At 33.6% G+C, this 16,415-nt stretch overlaps 1 protein-coding gene across 3 annotated transcripts in view; it reads left to right on the top strand.

The window, feature by feature from the left end:
• ADAM18 (ADAM metallopeptidase domain 18) overlaps window positions 1–16,415 on the top strand; it is a 187,832-nt gene that overhangs the window by 157,546 nt on the left and 13,871 nt on the right. For all 3 annotated transcript variants that reach the window (XM_047717160.1, XM_047717159.1, XM_047717158.1), the window contains 2 exons: window positions 2,772–2,886; window positions 10,439–10,598. In XM_047717160.1, coding sequence (XP_047573116.1) covers window positions 2,772–2,886; window positions 10,439–10,598 — 275 coding nt within the window. The remainder of the gene's footprint in view (window positions 1–2,771; window positions 2,887–10,438; window positions 10,599–16,415) is intronic.

Below are 16,415 nucleotides of genomic sequence, written 5' to 3'. Positions count from 1 at the left end.
ACTCCTTTGACCATTTCTTGCAGGACTATTATAGTAATAGTTAATTCTCTTAATTCTTGTTTATTTGGGCATTAATTTCTCCCTTACATTTGAAGAACTCTTTTGCCAAATATAGGCATTTTTGGTTTTGTTTTATGTCTGTCTGTCCATCCTTCTCTCTCTCTCTTTCTTTCTTTCTTTTTTTTCTATTAGCACTTTGAATATAACTTTGAATATAACAGCCATCTGCCTGCTGGTTTCCCAAGTTTCTCACAAGAAAGCTATTGATAATCTTACTTAGGATCTCTTGTACGTGACAAGTTACTTCTCTTGCTGGTTCTAAATTCTCTCTCTGCTTTTGGCTTTTAAAATTTCGTTATAATATGTACCAGTTTGAGCCATTTTAAGTTCATCTTACTTGAAGTTTATGAGTTTCCAGATGTTTGTTTTCATGTTATTCATTGAATTTGGGAAGTTTTCAGTTATTATTTCTTCATATATTCTCTCTTCTGAAATGGAAAAGAAAGTTCTTCAAGTTTAAAAATAGACACTAACATGAAAACATGTAAAAGCATTAAAAGTCACAGTAAAAAATAAAATAAATTCAAATTCAGAATATTCTTATATTGTAATGTTAGCATGTAAACTCTGATGTAAAAGTTAAGAGACACAAGTTTAAAATTAGGGCACCTGGGTGGCTCCATTTAGTGTCTGCCTTTGGCTCAGGTCATGATCTCAGGGTCCTGGGATCAGCAGGTAGCTTGCTTTCCCTGTCTCTCTGCCCCTTCTCCCTGCTCATGCTCTCACTCTCTCTCTCAAAAAAAAAAAAATCTTTAAAAGAAAAATATTAAAAATAACTAGATACAAAAATATGTTAATGAATACACCGTATACAATGATGGAAATTTTAGCATCAATTACACAAAATGTGGGAGAAGCTGAAATTAAAGTGTAGAATATTTGTATAAGTCAAAGTTAGGTTGTTATCAGCTTAAAGTAGACTGTTCTATCTATAAAATATTTTATGTAAGCTTCATGATAACCACAAATAAACCTGTAGTAAACACCCTAAAGAGAAAGAGAAAGTAATCAAAGCATTTGACGTATTTTTTTAAAAAATTAAATCATAAAGGAGGACAGCAAGAGAAGAAAAACAGAACAAAGAAACCACCAGAATATAATGAACACAAAGGCAATAGTAAATCCTTTTTAATCCATAATTACTTTAAATATAAATTAATTAAATTTTTATTTAAAAACAACAGGAAATTATAGGGCGCCTGGGTGTCTCAGTGGGTTAAAGCCTCTGCTTTCATCTCAGTGCATGATGTCAGGGTCCTGGGATCCGGCCCGCATCAGGCTCTCTGCTCACCAGGGTGCATGCTTCCCTTCCTCTCTCTCTGCCTGCCTCTCTGCCTACTTGTGATCTCTGTCTGTCAAATAAATAGGTAAAATTAAAAAAAAAAAAAAACAACCAGGAAATTATATACTGCCTACAGTGATTTTCTTTACTTTTAAGAACACATGTAGGCTTGGGGTGCCTGGGTGGCTCAGTGGGTTAAAGCCTCTGCTTTTGTCTCAGGTCATGATCCCAGAGTCCTGGGATCAAGCCCCTCATCAGGCTCTCTGCTCAGGAGGGAGTCTGCTTCCTCCTCTCTCTCTCTACCTGCCTCTCTGCCTACTTGTGATACTCTCTGCCAAGTAAATAAATACAATTAAAAAAAAAAAGAATGCACATAGGCTGAATGTGGATGAATGGAAGAGATTTTCCATGCAAATCGTAACCAAAAGACAGTAATGTGGCTATATTTATATCAGAGAAAATACACTTTAAGCAGAAATTGTCAAAAAAGACAAGAAGGTCACTATATAATGATTAAAGAGTCAATTCATCAAGAGGATATAAAGATTGTAATAGACACATGCCTGAATTTCAAATATCTGAATATATAAAAGAAATGTTAACAAAACTGAAAGGGGAAATAGACAGTGATACAGCAATAGGAAGGAAAATTTTTAGTGGTGGAGAGTAGAACTTAGTGAGAACTCCTAGTTTTATGCATTTTAATTGTTTGAATTTTATAAAATTTTATTTACGTGTTTTACTTTAAAATGAAAATTAATACTAAACTATTAAATGTAAAAGCACAATAACATGTAAACTCCATAGATGTTAACCTCTAGAATTGCAAGTTTATTATAAATTTTTATTTTATTGTTCATTTTAAATAATTTTTGCATCTATTTTATTTTATTTTGGAAAATGTGTTTAGTTAAAAATGAAATACAAATGATTGGTCACTAAAGTAAAATTTGGAAAAGGGGATTAAGATAAAAATTAAAGTGGCCAGGTCAATCAATGATAATTTTATTATAATATTTTTTATAGAAATTAAAGTGTAGGTGTAGAAGAAGTGGTGATAACAAATGTTTACAAAATAACTAAATGAGATATTTTTGAGAAATTCAAACTTCACAAAATGTACCTTTCTCTGAATAAAATGGCCATAATTTATTGTATCCTATTTATTAAAAATGATTAGGGCAAGGCAAGGTACTTATCAAAAACTGTCAATATAGAGAGGTCATAAATATACTATCATGCAGGATCATGTAGGTAGTAATTTTGTCATTGACTATTATGTTGTCAAAACTTTCACTACTTTTTCTAGCATTTCTCATACAGTATTAAACAGAAAAATAGTGATTTTATTCTTTTGAATATATACATAAGATATAAAAATTAATATAATTTATAGTAATTATATGACTTTTTTGTTTGTTTGTTTCAGATATGTAATAATTTGGGTAATTGTCATTGCTTTCCTGGCTATAGGCCTCCACATTGTGAATTCCAGTTTGGATCACCAGGGGGGAGTATTGATGATGGAAATGTCCAGAAATCTGGTGAGTAGAAATTAAACTTTTAAAACAAAATATATGCTCATTTATGAAATACTTAAAGAACTATAATGCTGAGTCAAATCTTTCATGATCACCTGAGTAACATTTTTTATTAACATATAATGTATTATTTGTTTTGGAGTACAGGTCTGTGATTCATCAGTTTTACACAATTCAGAGCATTCACCATAGCACATACCCTCCCCAATATCCATCACCCCGCCACTCCATCCCTCCCACCCTCTTCCCCTCCAGCAACCCTCGGTTTGTTTCCTGAGATTAAGAGTTTTTATGGTTTGTCTGCCGCTCTGGTTTCATCTTGTTTTGTTTTTCCCTTCCCTCCCCTACGATCCTCTGTCTTGTTTCTCAAATTCCTTATACCAAGGAGATCATATGATAATTGTCCTTCTCTGATGTATTTCGCTCAACATAATATCCTCTAGTTTCATCCACATTGTTGCAAATGGCAAGATTTCCTTTTTAATGGTTGAATAGTATTCCATCACATGTATATGTGTGTGTGTGTGTGTGTGTGTGTGTAATATCCTTATCCATTTATCAGTTGATGGACATCTAGGCTCTTTCCATAGTTTGGCTATTGTGGACATAGCTGCTATAAACATTGGGGTGTACATGCCCCTTCGGATCACTGCATTTGTATCTTTAGGGTAAATACCCAGCAGTATGATTGCTATGTCATAGGGTAGCTTTATTTTCAACTTTTTGAGGAACTCCCGTACTGTTTTCCAGAGTGGCTACACCAGTTTGCATTCCCAACAACAGTGTAGGAGGGTTTCCCCTTCTCCACATACTCACCCACACCTGTCATTTCCTGACTGGTAAATTTTAGCCATTCTGACTGGTGTGGGGTGGTATCTCTCTGTGGTTTGGATTTGTATTTCCTTGATGCCAAGTGACATTAAACACATTTTTTTGTGTCTGTTGTCCATTCAGATATCTTCTTTGCCAAAATGTCTGTTCCTGTCTTCTGTGCATTTCTTCATTAGATTATTTGTTCTTTCGGTGTTGAGTTTGATAACTTCTTTATAGATTTTGGATACTAACCCTTTTATCTAATATGGCATTTGCAAATATATACTCCCATTCTTTTAGTTGTCTTTCGGTTTTTTTTTATTGTTTCCTTTGCTGTGCAAAAGCTTTTGATCTTGATGAAGTCCCAATAGTTCATTCTTGCCTTTGGAGATGTTTCTAAGGAGAAGTTGCTGTGACTGAAGTCAAAGACGTAGCTGCATGTGTTCTCCTCAAGGATTTTAATGGATTCCTGTCTCACTTGGAGGTCTTTCATCCATTTTGAGTCTATTTTTGTGTGTGGTTTAAGGAAATGGTCCAGTTTCATTCTTCTGCATGTGGCTGTCCAATTTTCCCAACACTGTTTGTTGAAGAGACTGTCTTTTTTCCACTGGACATTCTTTCCTGTTTTGTCAAAGATTAGTTGACCATAGAGTTGAGGGTTGAGGGTCCATTGATCTTTGGGTCTGTTTTTGTGCCAGTACCATACTGTCTGGATGATTATAGCTTTGTAACAGAGCTTGAAGTCTAGATTTGTGATGCCACCAACTTTGGTTTTCTTTTTCAATATTCCTTTAGCTATTTGGGGTATTTTATGGTTCCTTATAAATTTTAGGATAATTTGTTCAATTTCTTTGAAAAACGTTAATGGTATTTTGATAGGGATTCCATTAAATATGTAGATTGTTCTAGGTAGCATAGACACTCTCACAATATTTGTTCTTCTAATCCATGAGCATGGAACATTTTTCCATTTCTTTGTGTCTTCCTCAATTTCTTTCATGAGTACTTTATAGTTTTCTGAGTACAGATTCTTTGCCTTTGTTTTGGGTGCATTGTAAAGGAATCAACTCCTTAATTTCTCTTTCTTCTGTCTTGCTGTTGGTGTATAGAAATGCAACTGGTTTCTGTGCATTGATTTTATATCCTGACCCTTTACTGAATTCCTTTATGAGTTCTAGCAGTTTTGGGGTGGAATCTTTTGGGTTTTCCACATAAGTATCATATCACCTGCAAGGAGTGAGAGTTTGACTTCTTCTTTGCTGATTTGTTGAAATTTTGCTTTATTGAAATATTTGCTTTATGAACTTTCATGTCCAAATCTCTCCCCAGTCTTGGGAATTTCTCCATTATTCTCTCTTAAATAAGCTTCCCATTCCTTTCTCCCCCTCTTCTTCTTCCAGGAATCCAGGGTGTACATTATATCTTTTCATGGTGTTCCATAATTTCCACAGGCTTTCTTGATTCTTCTTCCCTTTTTTTTGTTTTTTTTTTGTTTTTTTGTTTTGCACTTCTGATTAAATAATTTCAACTGATCTTTCTTCTAGATCACTCTCTCTTCAGATTATTCAGGTTTGCTGTTGAAGTTCTCTATTGAATCTTTACTCAGTCATTATATACTTCAGCTATGAGAGTTCTAGTTTTTTTTTTTTTCCTTTTTTTTTTCTTCTCTTTGTTGAGCTTCTCATTTTTATTCCTGGTATGATTAAATTGTTTATCTATATTCTCCTGTAGCTTTCTGAGTGTCTGTAGAGCAGTTACTTTGAATTCTTTGTTGAGCAATTATTTGATCACCATTTCTTTGGGACAGTTATTGGAGATTTCCTATATTATTTTGCTGGAGATATTTCCAGATTCTTCAGGATCTCAGTAGCCTTGCATGGATGTCTATACATTTGAAGATGTGGTCACCTCTTCCAGACTTTATGGACCAGTTTTGAAAAAGGGAAGCTTTCACCTGTGAATGGAGCACACTTGATCAAACTGTGATTCTGGGTCTAGTGATGCAGAGTACTAAGTCCTGTGGCACCCAGTGACACAGGGTCCAGGGAGTGTAATGTCTTTTTGGCTCAGGTTACTGGGGTCTACCTTATCAATGCTTGTATCATCCTTGGGAAACACCTTATGGGGTCTATAGTTGCTGCAAGTGTTGTTTGGATCCTAAGTGGCACTTCCAGGACCAACAGTTAGCAGCAAGTTTAAGCAGTGTTGGTGGCTAGACCAAATGGTGTGCACACATTTAACTGTAGAGCCCAGTTGCAAGTGCCTATGTAATGGCAGAGATCAGTTGGAGACACACGTGTGATCAGGGCCAGGGTAAGAAGCAAGGGCCAGTGCCAGCTATGGGTCATGGGAAGCTGCAGCGGCTCTGGGTTTGTTTGCTCTCATGTTTCACAATCTATCTCCAGGTGTGCATACTTCAGTGGAGGCAGTGATGGGCCTTTGGCTAAGAGGCATAGAGACGCACAGCTGGAGGGGTTATCTTCAGGTGCACTGTTGAAGTATTTGTATTTAGAATATACAAAAAATTATATTAAGGATACATAAAGAACCTTGAAACAATAAAAAGCAGACAACCCTACAAAAAATGGACAAAATATTTGAATTGAAATTTCATCAAAGGAGAGATGACAAATAAGCACATGTAAAAATGTCCAACTTAATTTTTCATTGGGAAAATACAAATTATATTCAAAATTAATAACATTAAATCTCTATAAAAATTGGTTAAATTTTAAAAACTAACCATGGTGTGAAGATAGTGTCCCATATACTGTCATTGTAATGTAAAATTGCAATTTCACAGCTTCTTAAGAAGGTAAGCATTCACTTACCATATAATCCACTCATTTCATGATTTACCCAAGAAATAGAATGCTTATGCAAGTACAAATCTTTGTATATAACTGTTTATAACAGTTTTATTTATAGTAGGTAAAATTTGGAAATAACCGTAATATAAATCAACAGTGATTAATAAACAAAATACTGTATATTAAATAATAGATTACTATTGAACAACAACAAAAAAATGAGCTATATAGTTACATGTACCAATGTGGATGAATTTCAACATTACCCTATGTGAAAAGGAAAGATTAAAAAGAATACTGTCTAATGTTATATTAAATTGTAAAAACATGTAAACTAATTTATAGTGAGAGAATGCAGATAAATCAGTGGCTGCCTATGTGGGGGAGTGGTAGCATAGTGAGATTATAAAGGAGCAAGAGGAAAGTTTTGTGGATAATGGATATATTCATTATTTTGATTGAGGTGATTTTATGGATGTATACATATAACAAAACCTATCAATCATAAATTTTAAATATATGTATTTATTATACATCAGAAATACCTCCAAGATGTTAAAGTAACAATATTTAAATAAATGAGGATATTCACACTATTTTGTTGTCCAATCTCAGATACTAGCTAAAACTATTTTATTACTTACCAAATAAAAAATTTTAAGAATTTTACACTAAATGGAGGAAAGCCACAAACGTCAAACAAAACAATCTCTAAATGTTTGCCTAATTGGGGTATATATTTATCAAATCTTATCCATATGTACAGTTGAAATATTTGCATTTTATTGTATATAAAGAATAACTATGATAAAAAAAGAAATATCATATATATGAAATATCCAAGACTCCCATCCACTGCTAATGGGAATATAATTGTTCATATAATTGTTAGAAAAATCATTGGAAAATTTACTAATGGTTAAAATAAGCATATGCTATGAATAAGCATTGCTACTCAAAGGGCATATATCTATTAAGAAGTATGTGTAGTGTACATATGTTGACTAAAAGACATGTAGTAGAATACTCATAAAGCACTATTCATTATACTCATAAATGCAAGTTACACAAATATTCATAAGGAATAGAATACATTAATGGTTGGTATTTCTATGCAAAGATATACATACAGTGGTGTGAATGAACATTTTGCAACTATAAACAACAATGTGAGTGAATTCCCAAGTTAGGTAATAATGACCAAAAAAAAAAAAAAAAAAGGAAAAAAGTGTATTCAATATAATTCTATTTACATAAGGTTTAAAATCTGTAAAAAATTGATTCATGCTCTTAGAGACCAAAGTAGTAATTATCTTTAGGAAGAATAATGACTGGAAGGAGTCAGGTTGGGAGTTCTGAGATACTGGTAATATTATGCTTCCTGGATTTGGTGTTGGTTACATGAATGTGTTTAATTTAGAAAATTCTTTAAGCTGTGTAATTATGACATACATCCATTTCTGTTTACATGTTATACTTCAGCAAAAATTCACTAAATTTAATAAATTCACTAAAGTGAATTATTATTATTATAATAATAGAAGAAATCAAGATATTTATAAACTTTGGAAAGAAATGATGGGGGCGCCTGGGTGGCTCAGTGGGTTAAGCCGCTGCCTTCTGCTCAGGTCATGATCTCAGAGTCCTGGGATCGAGCCCCGCATCGGGCTCTCTGCTCGGCAGGGAGCCTGCTTCCTCCTCTCTCTCTCTGCCTGCCTCTCTGCCTACTTGTGATCTCTCTGTCAAGTAAATAAATAAAATCTTTAAAAAAAAAAAAAGAAAGAAAGAAATGATGATTAAAAACGTCCTGAGGATTCTCTTGGCTTCTGGAAGGATCTGTTTTGAGATCTGAATAATTTTTGCTAATTCATTGCTAATATATTTATATATTGTGTACATTTCTGAATCATGTAACACTTTAATTTTTAAGTATAAGAAATAACAGATGTTTGTCTTTCTCTGACTGACTTATTTCATTTAGCATTGTTCTAGTTCCATCCATGTCATTGCAAATGGCAAGATTCCATTCTTTTTATGACTGAATAATACTCCATTGCAAATATATATATATACACAAATATATGACATCTTTTTTTTAATTTATCAAGTTTTTTATTTGAGTTCCAGTTAGTTAATATGCAGTGTAATATTAGGTTCAGGTGCACATCATTTTTTTTCTATATATATATTTTTTAATTTAATTTTTTATGGTGTTCCAAAATTCACTGTTTATGCACCAAACCCAGTGCTCCATGCAATACATGCCCTCCTTAATACTCACCACCAGGTTCACCTACCCCCTACCCCCTCCTCTCCAAAACTCAGTTTGTTTCTCAGAGTCCACAGTCTCTCATGCTTTATCTCCCCCTCCAATTTCCCCCAACTCATTTCTCTTCTCCATCTCCCGATGTCTCCCATGTTATTCCTTATGCTCCACAAGTAGGTGAAACCATATGATAATTGGATTTCTCTGCTTGACTTATTTCACTCAGCATAATCTCTTCCAGTCCCACCCATATTGATACAAAAGTTGGCTATTCATCCTTTTTGATGGAGACATAATATTCCATTGTAAATATGGACCATATCTTCTTTATCCATTCATCTGTTGAAGGGAGTCTTGGCTCTTTCCACATTTGGGTGACTGTGACCATTGCTGCTATGAACATTGAGGTACAAGTGGCCCTTCTTTTCACTACATCTGTATCTTTGGGGTAAATACCCAGTAGTGCAATTGCCTGATGGGTCATAGGGTAACTCTATTTTTAATTTCTTATGGAATCTCCATACTGTTTTCCAAAGTGGCTGCACCAACTTGAATTCTCCCCAACAGTGTAAGAGAGTTCCCCTTTCTCCAATCCTCTCCAACACGTGTTGTTTCCTGTCCTGTTAATTTTTTCCATTCTAACTGTTGTAAGGTGGTATCTCAATGTGGTTTTGATTTGAATCTCCCTAATGGCTAATGATGATGAACATATTTTCATGTGTCTGTTAGCCATTTGTATATGTCTTCTTTGGAGAAGTGTCTGTTCATGTCTTCTGCCCATATTTTGATGCAATTATCTGTTTTGTGTGTGTTGAGTTTGAAGAGTTCTTTATAGATCTTGGATATCAGCCCTTTGTCTGTAGTGTCATTTGTGAATATCTTCTCCCATTCTGTGGGTTGCCTCTTTGTTTTGTTGACTGTTTCCTTTGCTGTGCAGAAGTTTTTGATCTTGATGAAGTCCGCAAAGTTCATTTTCCCTTTTGCTTCCTTTGCCTTTGGAGACATATCTTTAAAGAAGTTGCTGTGGCTGATGTCAAAGAGGTTACTGCCTATGTTCTCTAGCATTTTGATAGATTCCTGCCTTGAGTTGAAGTCTTTTATCCATTTCAAGTTTATCTTTGTGTATGGTGTAAGAGAATGGTCGAGTTTCATTCTACACATAGCCATCCAATTTTTCCCAAGGTGTACATCTTCTTTATCCATTTATCTACACTGTACGTTAACAGATTTTATCTGGATGCATAAAACATGAGTCCTTTAAAGATGATTTTCTCCAAGAAGAGAAACTGACTAGTCAGGATGAGGGAAGAGGGTTTTCATAGAATATTCCTTTCTAAATTTTTTAACTTAAATCCTATTAATGTGTTACTTTTTAAAAACATTGATGTCATAAATATGCTTAATATAGAAAGCAGTACTCAAAACATTTATACAGTTACCATAATAATTAAACTAATATCCTTAAAGGATAAATATGAAATGTGATAAAAGTATCATTGTTGTTAGGGGCTATGAGTTTAAATGTCCTTTTGTTTTCCTCTTTAAGAGTTGGCAATGTATTAAAATTTCAATTATTTATACAAATATTTATATTAAAAGATTAAAGTAAAAAATATGTTTATTTAAATATTTGGTGAAGTGAATATCCACTATATTTCATTTCTAGATATAATTTTTATTAAAGAAGACCCCAGTGCACAGCAGAACAACTGGCTTATTCTGAGTTTCTACATTGTTCTGCCCTTTATCATAATATTCACCATTATGATCATGAAACGAAATGAAATGAGAAAATCATGCAACAGAGAGAATGCAGAATATGAAGGGTAAATATGACTATGCAAATAATTTATTATCTTAAATTTTACTGCTCATTGACCAGTGAAATACATTCATAGTTCTATAATGCTTAGTGATATTCATTCTTAAGTATGCACTATTTTTATAATTTTATTTTCCAATAGATTATTGCTAGCATATTGCAGAAAGTCAGAATTGTGGCTATTCTAGAATTGTTTTCCTCATAAGTATTTACAGTGTTTAGATGTTGCTATTCTTACATTTGTCATTCTTCTCTTCTGGTGACCAAACTGTTGACTCATTGAAAGTAAGAAACCCCTTTCCACTGTTGGTGGGAATGCAAGTTGGTGCAGCCACTTTGGAGAACAGTGTGGAGATTCCTCATTTAAATCCTTAAATGTAACATCACAAATGAAAATTTCAGCTTCAAAGTAGTAATGGGTTTTTTTTGAAGGCTATATTACTGGTCTATTTTATGAAGATTTTTTATCTATACACACCTTGTTTGTAATATTGTTCAGGGAAGTGATGGATCATACACACTGAAAGAGAAAGTGACTTAATTGACCTATCATAATTCTCTGCAGAGAAAAAAAGAAAGAAATCATGAAAGGCCTCACAGGTAATGATATTGAGGGGATCTGAGTAATGTGCATGCTCAATGCATCTCCACAATCCAAAAATTTCTACTGCCCCAGACTCAATAAATATCCCTTTATAAACAGTTTTAGAAGGCCTGGGATATATATCTTTTGGTTTTTATCATCTTGTGTATTCTATAAGTAATATACACTTGGAACCATTGAAAACATTATTTTAACCAGCTAGAAATAAAATTATTTCATCTTATAAATAAATATTCATTTCTGTTATGTATTACCTTCTTAATTAATTTTATAAAAGACTTTGAATTTCAACTAAGTTTGGAATATCTAGCATAGAACCATCTATCCTGGAATCATCAGGTATTCCCTTAGGATGGCAACCCAAGCTTGATCCTTACAGAGTTTTATTTTCAGATTTGCCTTAATCAATTTATTGATATCTTATGCTATAGGTAAGAAAATATTGACTCTGGAATATAATCACCTCAATCTTGAGTAAACAATGTATGTAAGAGAGTTTAATTACCTGGTTTTTCTTTCTTATTTCTTCATTAGTTTTCCAAAGGAACTTTTTATCCATCTTTTTGTTATATTTTGGATGGCCTCTGCAAGAATGTCCTTTCAGTCCTTGCTCTCCATGACACACTCAGTCTTTCACTTGAGTGAACTTATGCAAAATTAATAGGTAAAATATTGGATCTTCTAACAAAATATGGTAATCTGGATCACTTGTCTTCATAAAAATAGTCATTGAAATTAATAAAATAACATACTACTAAAATGTTCTATTAAGTTAAACCCTGGAAAAAAACTAGAAGACATAGTGGTTATCAAAATATGAAGAAAGCTCCAGCAAGACTGGCAAAGTTAAGGAAGAATACTTGGAATACCCATAGTATTTCTGGGGGCTTAAACAACTGGGAATGAGGGATGGTATGCAAGCTGTGCTGGGAAGCCAATTCAAACCCAAATCTAAGACCAAGATTTCACAACAAGAAGGGATTCAATTTTACTCTATGTGAGATAGGAATGATGATAGTGTCTCTTCTATACATATTTTAATTACTAGTGAGACTGCCAGTCTTTATTTTCTTCTGGGCCATACTGTTTTTCTGTACACAGAAATTACCTTTCATATCATTTGACCTCTTGCCCCCATTTGTTTATATTTTATCTTTACAGAAGTTGTATACACACATATACACACATATAGTTTACTCATGTAAACTTTTTTACTTTTTTTTTTTTAAAGATTTTATTTATTTATTTGACAGACAGAGATCACAAGTACGCAGAGAGGCAGACAGAAAGAGAGGTGGAGGCAGGTTCCCTGTGGAGCAGAGAGCCTGATGCGGGGCTCGATCCCAGGACCCTGGGATCATGACCTGAGCCGAAGGCAGAGGCTTAATCCACTGAGCCACCCAGGTGCCCCTACTCATGCTTTTTCAAAGATTTTATTTATTTGAGAGAGAGAGAGAGAGCACAAGTATGGTGAGGGGCAGAGAGAGAAGTAGGCTCCATCCTGGGACTCTGGGATCATGACCTGAGCTGACGCTTAACTGACTGAGCCACCCAGGTGCCCCTACTAATGCTTTTTTATGCATACATGAATATTCCCCCGGATTCTTATTGAATTTATAAAGTATTTAGAGAAACTAACTTTAAGTATTGTTTATGTTTATTCTGGAGCGTGTAAAACAAGAATAAGTTCAAAAATATCAAATGATTTCTCATCACATAAAGGCATAATTGTTGATTTGCATTGATACATTGAATATGTGTGTGAGCTGTTGAAAACCTACAAGAAGCACACAACACAGTATGTGCAATTTTAAAAACATCAATGTGGACACTCCTATCTCCTCCAACAATTTCAAATGTAAGATATCACCAGTAACAATATCCAGTTCTGGGGTCTCTTTATAGGAAGAGTTTTAATATTATTTTGATGCCTTTATTTGTTGTAATCTATTCATATTTCATGTTCTTTCTTGAGTCAACTTTGGAAATTTGTGTCTCCTAGGAATATTATTTTATCAAAATATAATATTTTGCTACATAAAGTTGTTTATATTATATTTTCTTGACATTATTTTAATTTCTGTAGGACAGTAGTAAATTCTTGTATTTCATATTTGATTTTGTGTCTAACCTCTTTTTTTCTTCTTAAATCTAGTTAAAGCTTTCTTAATTTTTACACTCACCACTGCCTCTGCACTGTTTTTGATGGAATTACCAAAACTCTTAGTTGTCAAAACTGACCAGCATTTTAAAAAAAATATTTTATTTATTTATTTGACACAGAAAGAGAGATCACAAGTAGGCAGAGAGGGAGGTGGGGGTGGGGGGAAGCAGGCTCCCTGCTGAGCAGAGACCCTGAAGCTGGGCTGAATCCCAGGACCCTGAGATCATGATCTGAGCTGAAGGCAGAGGCTTAACCCACTGAGCCACCCAGGCGTCCCCTGACCAGCATTTTCTTTAATATTTTGCTTGTTTTGTCAAAATATTTCACTCTGTTGACCATTCTCTGCTTTCCTGAAATTCTTTTCTTAATTGCAAAGCTGGTCTACTAGCAAAAGTTTCCCTCAGTTGTTAATTTTCAGTTTGTTCTGCCTTTTACTTGTAGTTATTTGGGATGATTAAGTGACAGATTTATTACATGCCAAAATAAAAACTGAAAGTTTGTATATACTGTTTTTTATAGTCACCTACAAAGCTGTCCTTAACTCATGCTCTTTGCCTCATTATATGGATTAGAATTACTACCCTGTGTAATTTGTTTCAGTCTGAAGAATGGCTTTTGTTATTTCTTGTAAGAGATGTCTACTAGTAACAAATTTTCCTAAAAAGAGAAAATATCTTTGCTAGAATTTTGTAAATCTAGGAATATCTTTATGTGACTATTATCATGGAAACACAGTCTTGCTAGATATAGGATTCTTAGTTGACAGAATTATTTCATTCAGTAATTTCATATACCATCAAATTGTCTTCCCGCTCCCACTGTTTCTGATGAGAAGATGCTATTCTTAATAAAATCCCTTTGTAGGTGATAAGTTGTTTATTCTTACTACTTTCCAGAATATTTTTATGTCCATGTCTTTCAAATTTTAACTATCATATGTCTAAGTATGAATCTCTGTGTTTATCCTACTTGGAATTCATTGAACTTCTGTGGTATTTAATGTATTTCATCATATTGGGGAAATTACCAGCCACTTATCTTCAGAAATGTACTTTTTTTCTCCCATGTCTCTCTATTCTTTTTAGAATCCATTAGTTATATGCCAGTGCACTTCATGGTGTCTATATATATGTGAAGCTCTTCTGACTTTTTAAAAAAATTTCCTCTTTTCTTCTAAATATTTATCAGTATGGATATGTGTTCAAGTTAGCTAAGTCATCTACAAACTCACATCTACTGCTGAGTCTTTCTTTTGACTTTTTAATTTTAGTTATTGTATTTTCAATTTCATAATTTCCATTTGTTTGTTTTTTATAATTTCAACTTTTTGTTAACCTTTTTTAAATTGAGGTATGATTGATATACAGCATTATATTAGTTTTAGATGTACAACAAAATGATTTTATATCTATAAACATTGCCAAATGATTCCCAAAGTAAGTCAAGTTAATATGCCTCATACAGACACATAGGACTATTTTTTGTGTGTGTGTGTGTGACAAGAACTTATAAGACCTGGATTTTTTGGAGCTTTAAAATATGCCATACAGTATTATTAACTACAGTCACTATGTTGTACATTACATCCCCATGATGTATTTATTTATAACTGGAAGTTTGAACCTTCTCACTACCTTCTCCTATGTTACCCAGTCCCCAACCTCAACACCTGGCAATGGCAAAATTTTCTTTGTTTCTATGAGCTGGTTTCTTTTTGTTGTTGTCACTTATTTTACTTAGATTCCACATATAAGCAAGTGTGAGCATACAGTATTTGTATTTCTCTGCCTGACTTATTTCACTTACTATAGTGAATTCAATGTCCATATGTGTTTCACTCCTTTTTATGGTTGAATTCATATATATATATATATATATATATATATATATATATAAATTTTCTTGATATGTCCATCATTGATAAACACTTAGGTTGTTTCTATATATTGGCTAGTATAAAAATGCTGCAATGAACACATGGTGCATATATCTTTCTCAGTTACTGTTTTTTAGTTTCCTTCAGATAAATACTCAGAAGTGAGATTGTTAGATCATATGGCAGTTCAATTTTTAATTTTTTGAGGAAAAGACATGCTGTTTTCCATAAAGGTAGCACCAATTTACCTTCCCACTAATAATGTGTAATGATTTCCTTTGTTCCACATCCTTGCCAACACTCGTTTTTTGTCTTCCTTTTGAAAATATCAATTCTAAAGTTTCATTGTAGTTTTGATTTGCATATTCCTGATTAATGATGTTGAGTATCTTTTCAGATATCTGTTGGCCATTTATAAAACTTATTTGGAAAAACTCTATTCAGATGTTGTGCATGTTTTTCAATTAAATTGTTTTTTTTTTTCACTCTTGAGTCATATTAGTTATTTTTATATTCAGAATCTTAGCCCCTTACTGATTTATGAATTGCAAATATTTTATCCCATTCAGTAGGTTGCCTTTTCAAGTTGTTGATGGTTTTCTGGCTGTTTAGAAGTTTTTAGTTGGATAAAATGCCAGTTCATTTATTTTTTTAAAGATTTTATTTATTTATTTGACAGAGGGAGATCACAAGAGAGAGAGGGGGAAGCAGGCTCCCCACTGAGCAGAGAGCCCAATGCGGGGCTCGATCCCAGGACTCTGGGATGGTGACCTGAGCCGAAGGCAGAGGCTTAACCCACTGAGCCACCCAGGTGCCCCACCAGTGGTTTATTTTTATTGCTTTTCTTCTTGGGGTCAGATTAAAAAAATCATCAACAAAATCAATGTCAAGAAATTTAACTGCCTCTGTTTTCTTCTGGAGTCTTACAATTTCTGGTTTACATTAAAGTCTTTAATCCATTTTGAGTTAATTTAAGTGTATTGTATAAGATGGTGGTCCGGTTTCATTCTTTTGCATATGGCTGACCAATTTTCCAACACCATTTATCGGAAAAGATTTTCTTTTCTCCATTGAATATTCTTACCTCTCTTGTCATAAATTAATTGACTGTATATGCATGGTCTTATTTGGGGAGCTTCTATTCTTTTTCATTGATCAATGTGTTTGTTTTTATGCC

This window comes from Lutra lutra, chromosome 2 (assembly GCF_902655055.1).
Source record: "Lutra lutra chromosome 2, mLutLut1.2, whole genome shotgun sequence".
NCBI classification, from domain to species: Eukaryota; Metazoa; Chordata; class Mammalia; order Carnivora; family Mustelidae; genus Lutra; species Lutra lutra.
Note: the sequence above shows the minus strand (reverse complement) of the source record. Positions and strands in the feature narration are given on the sequence as shown.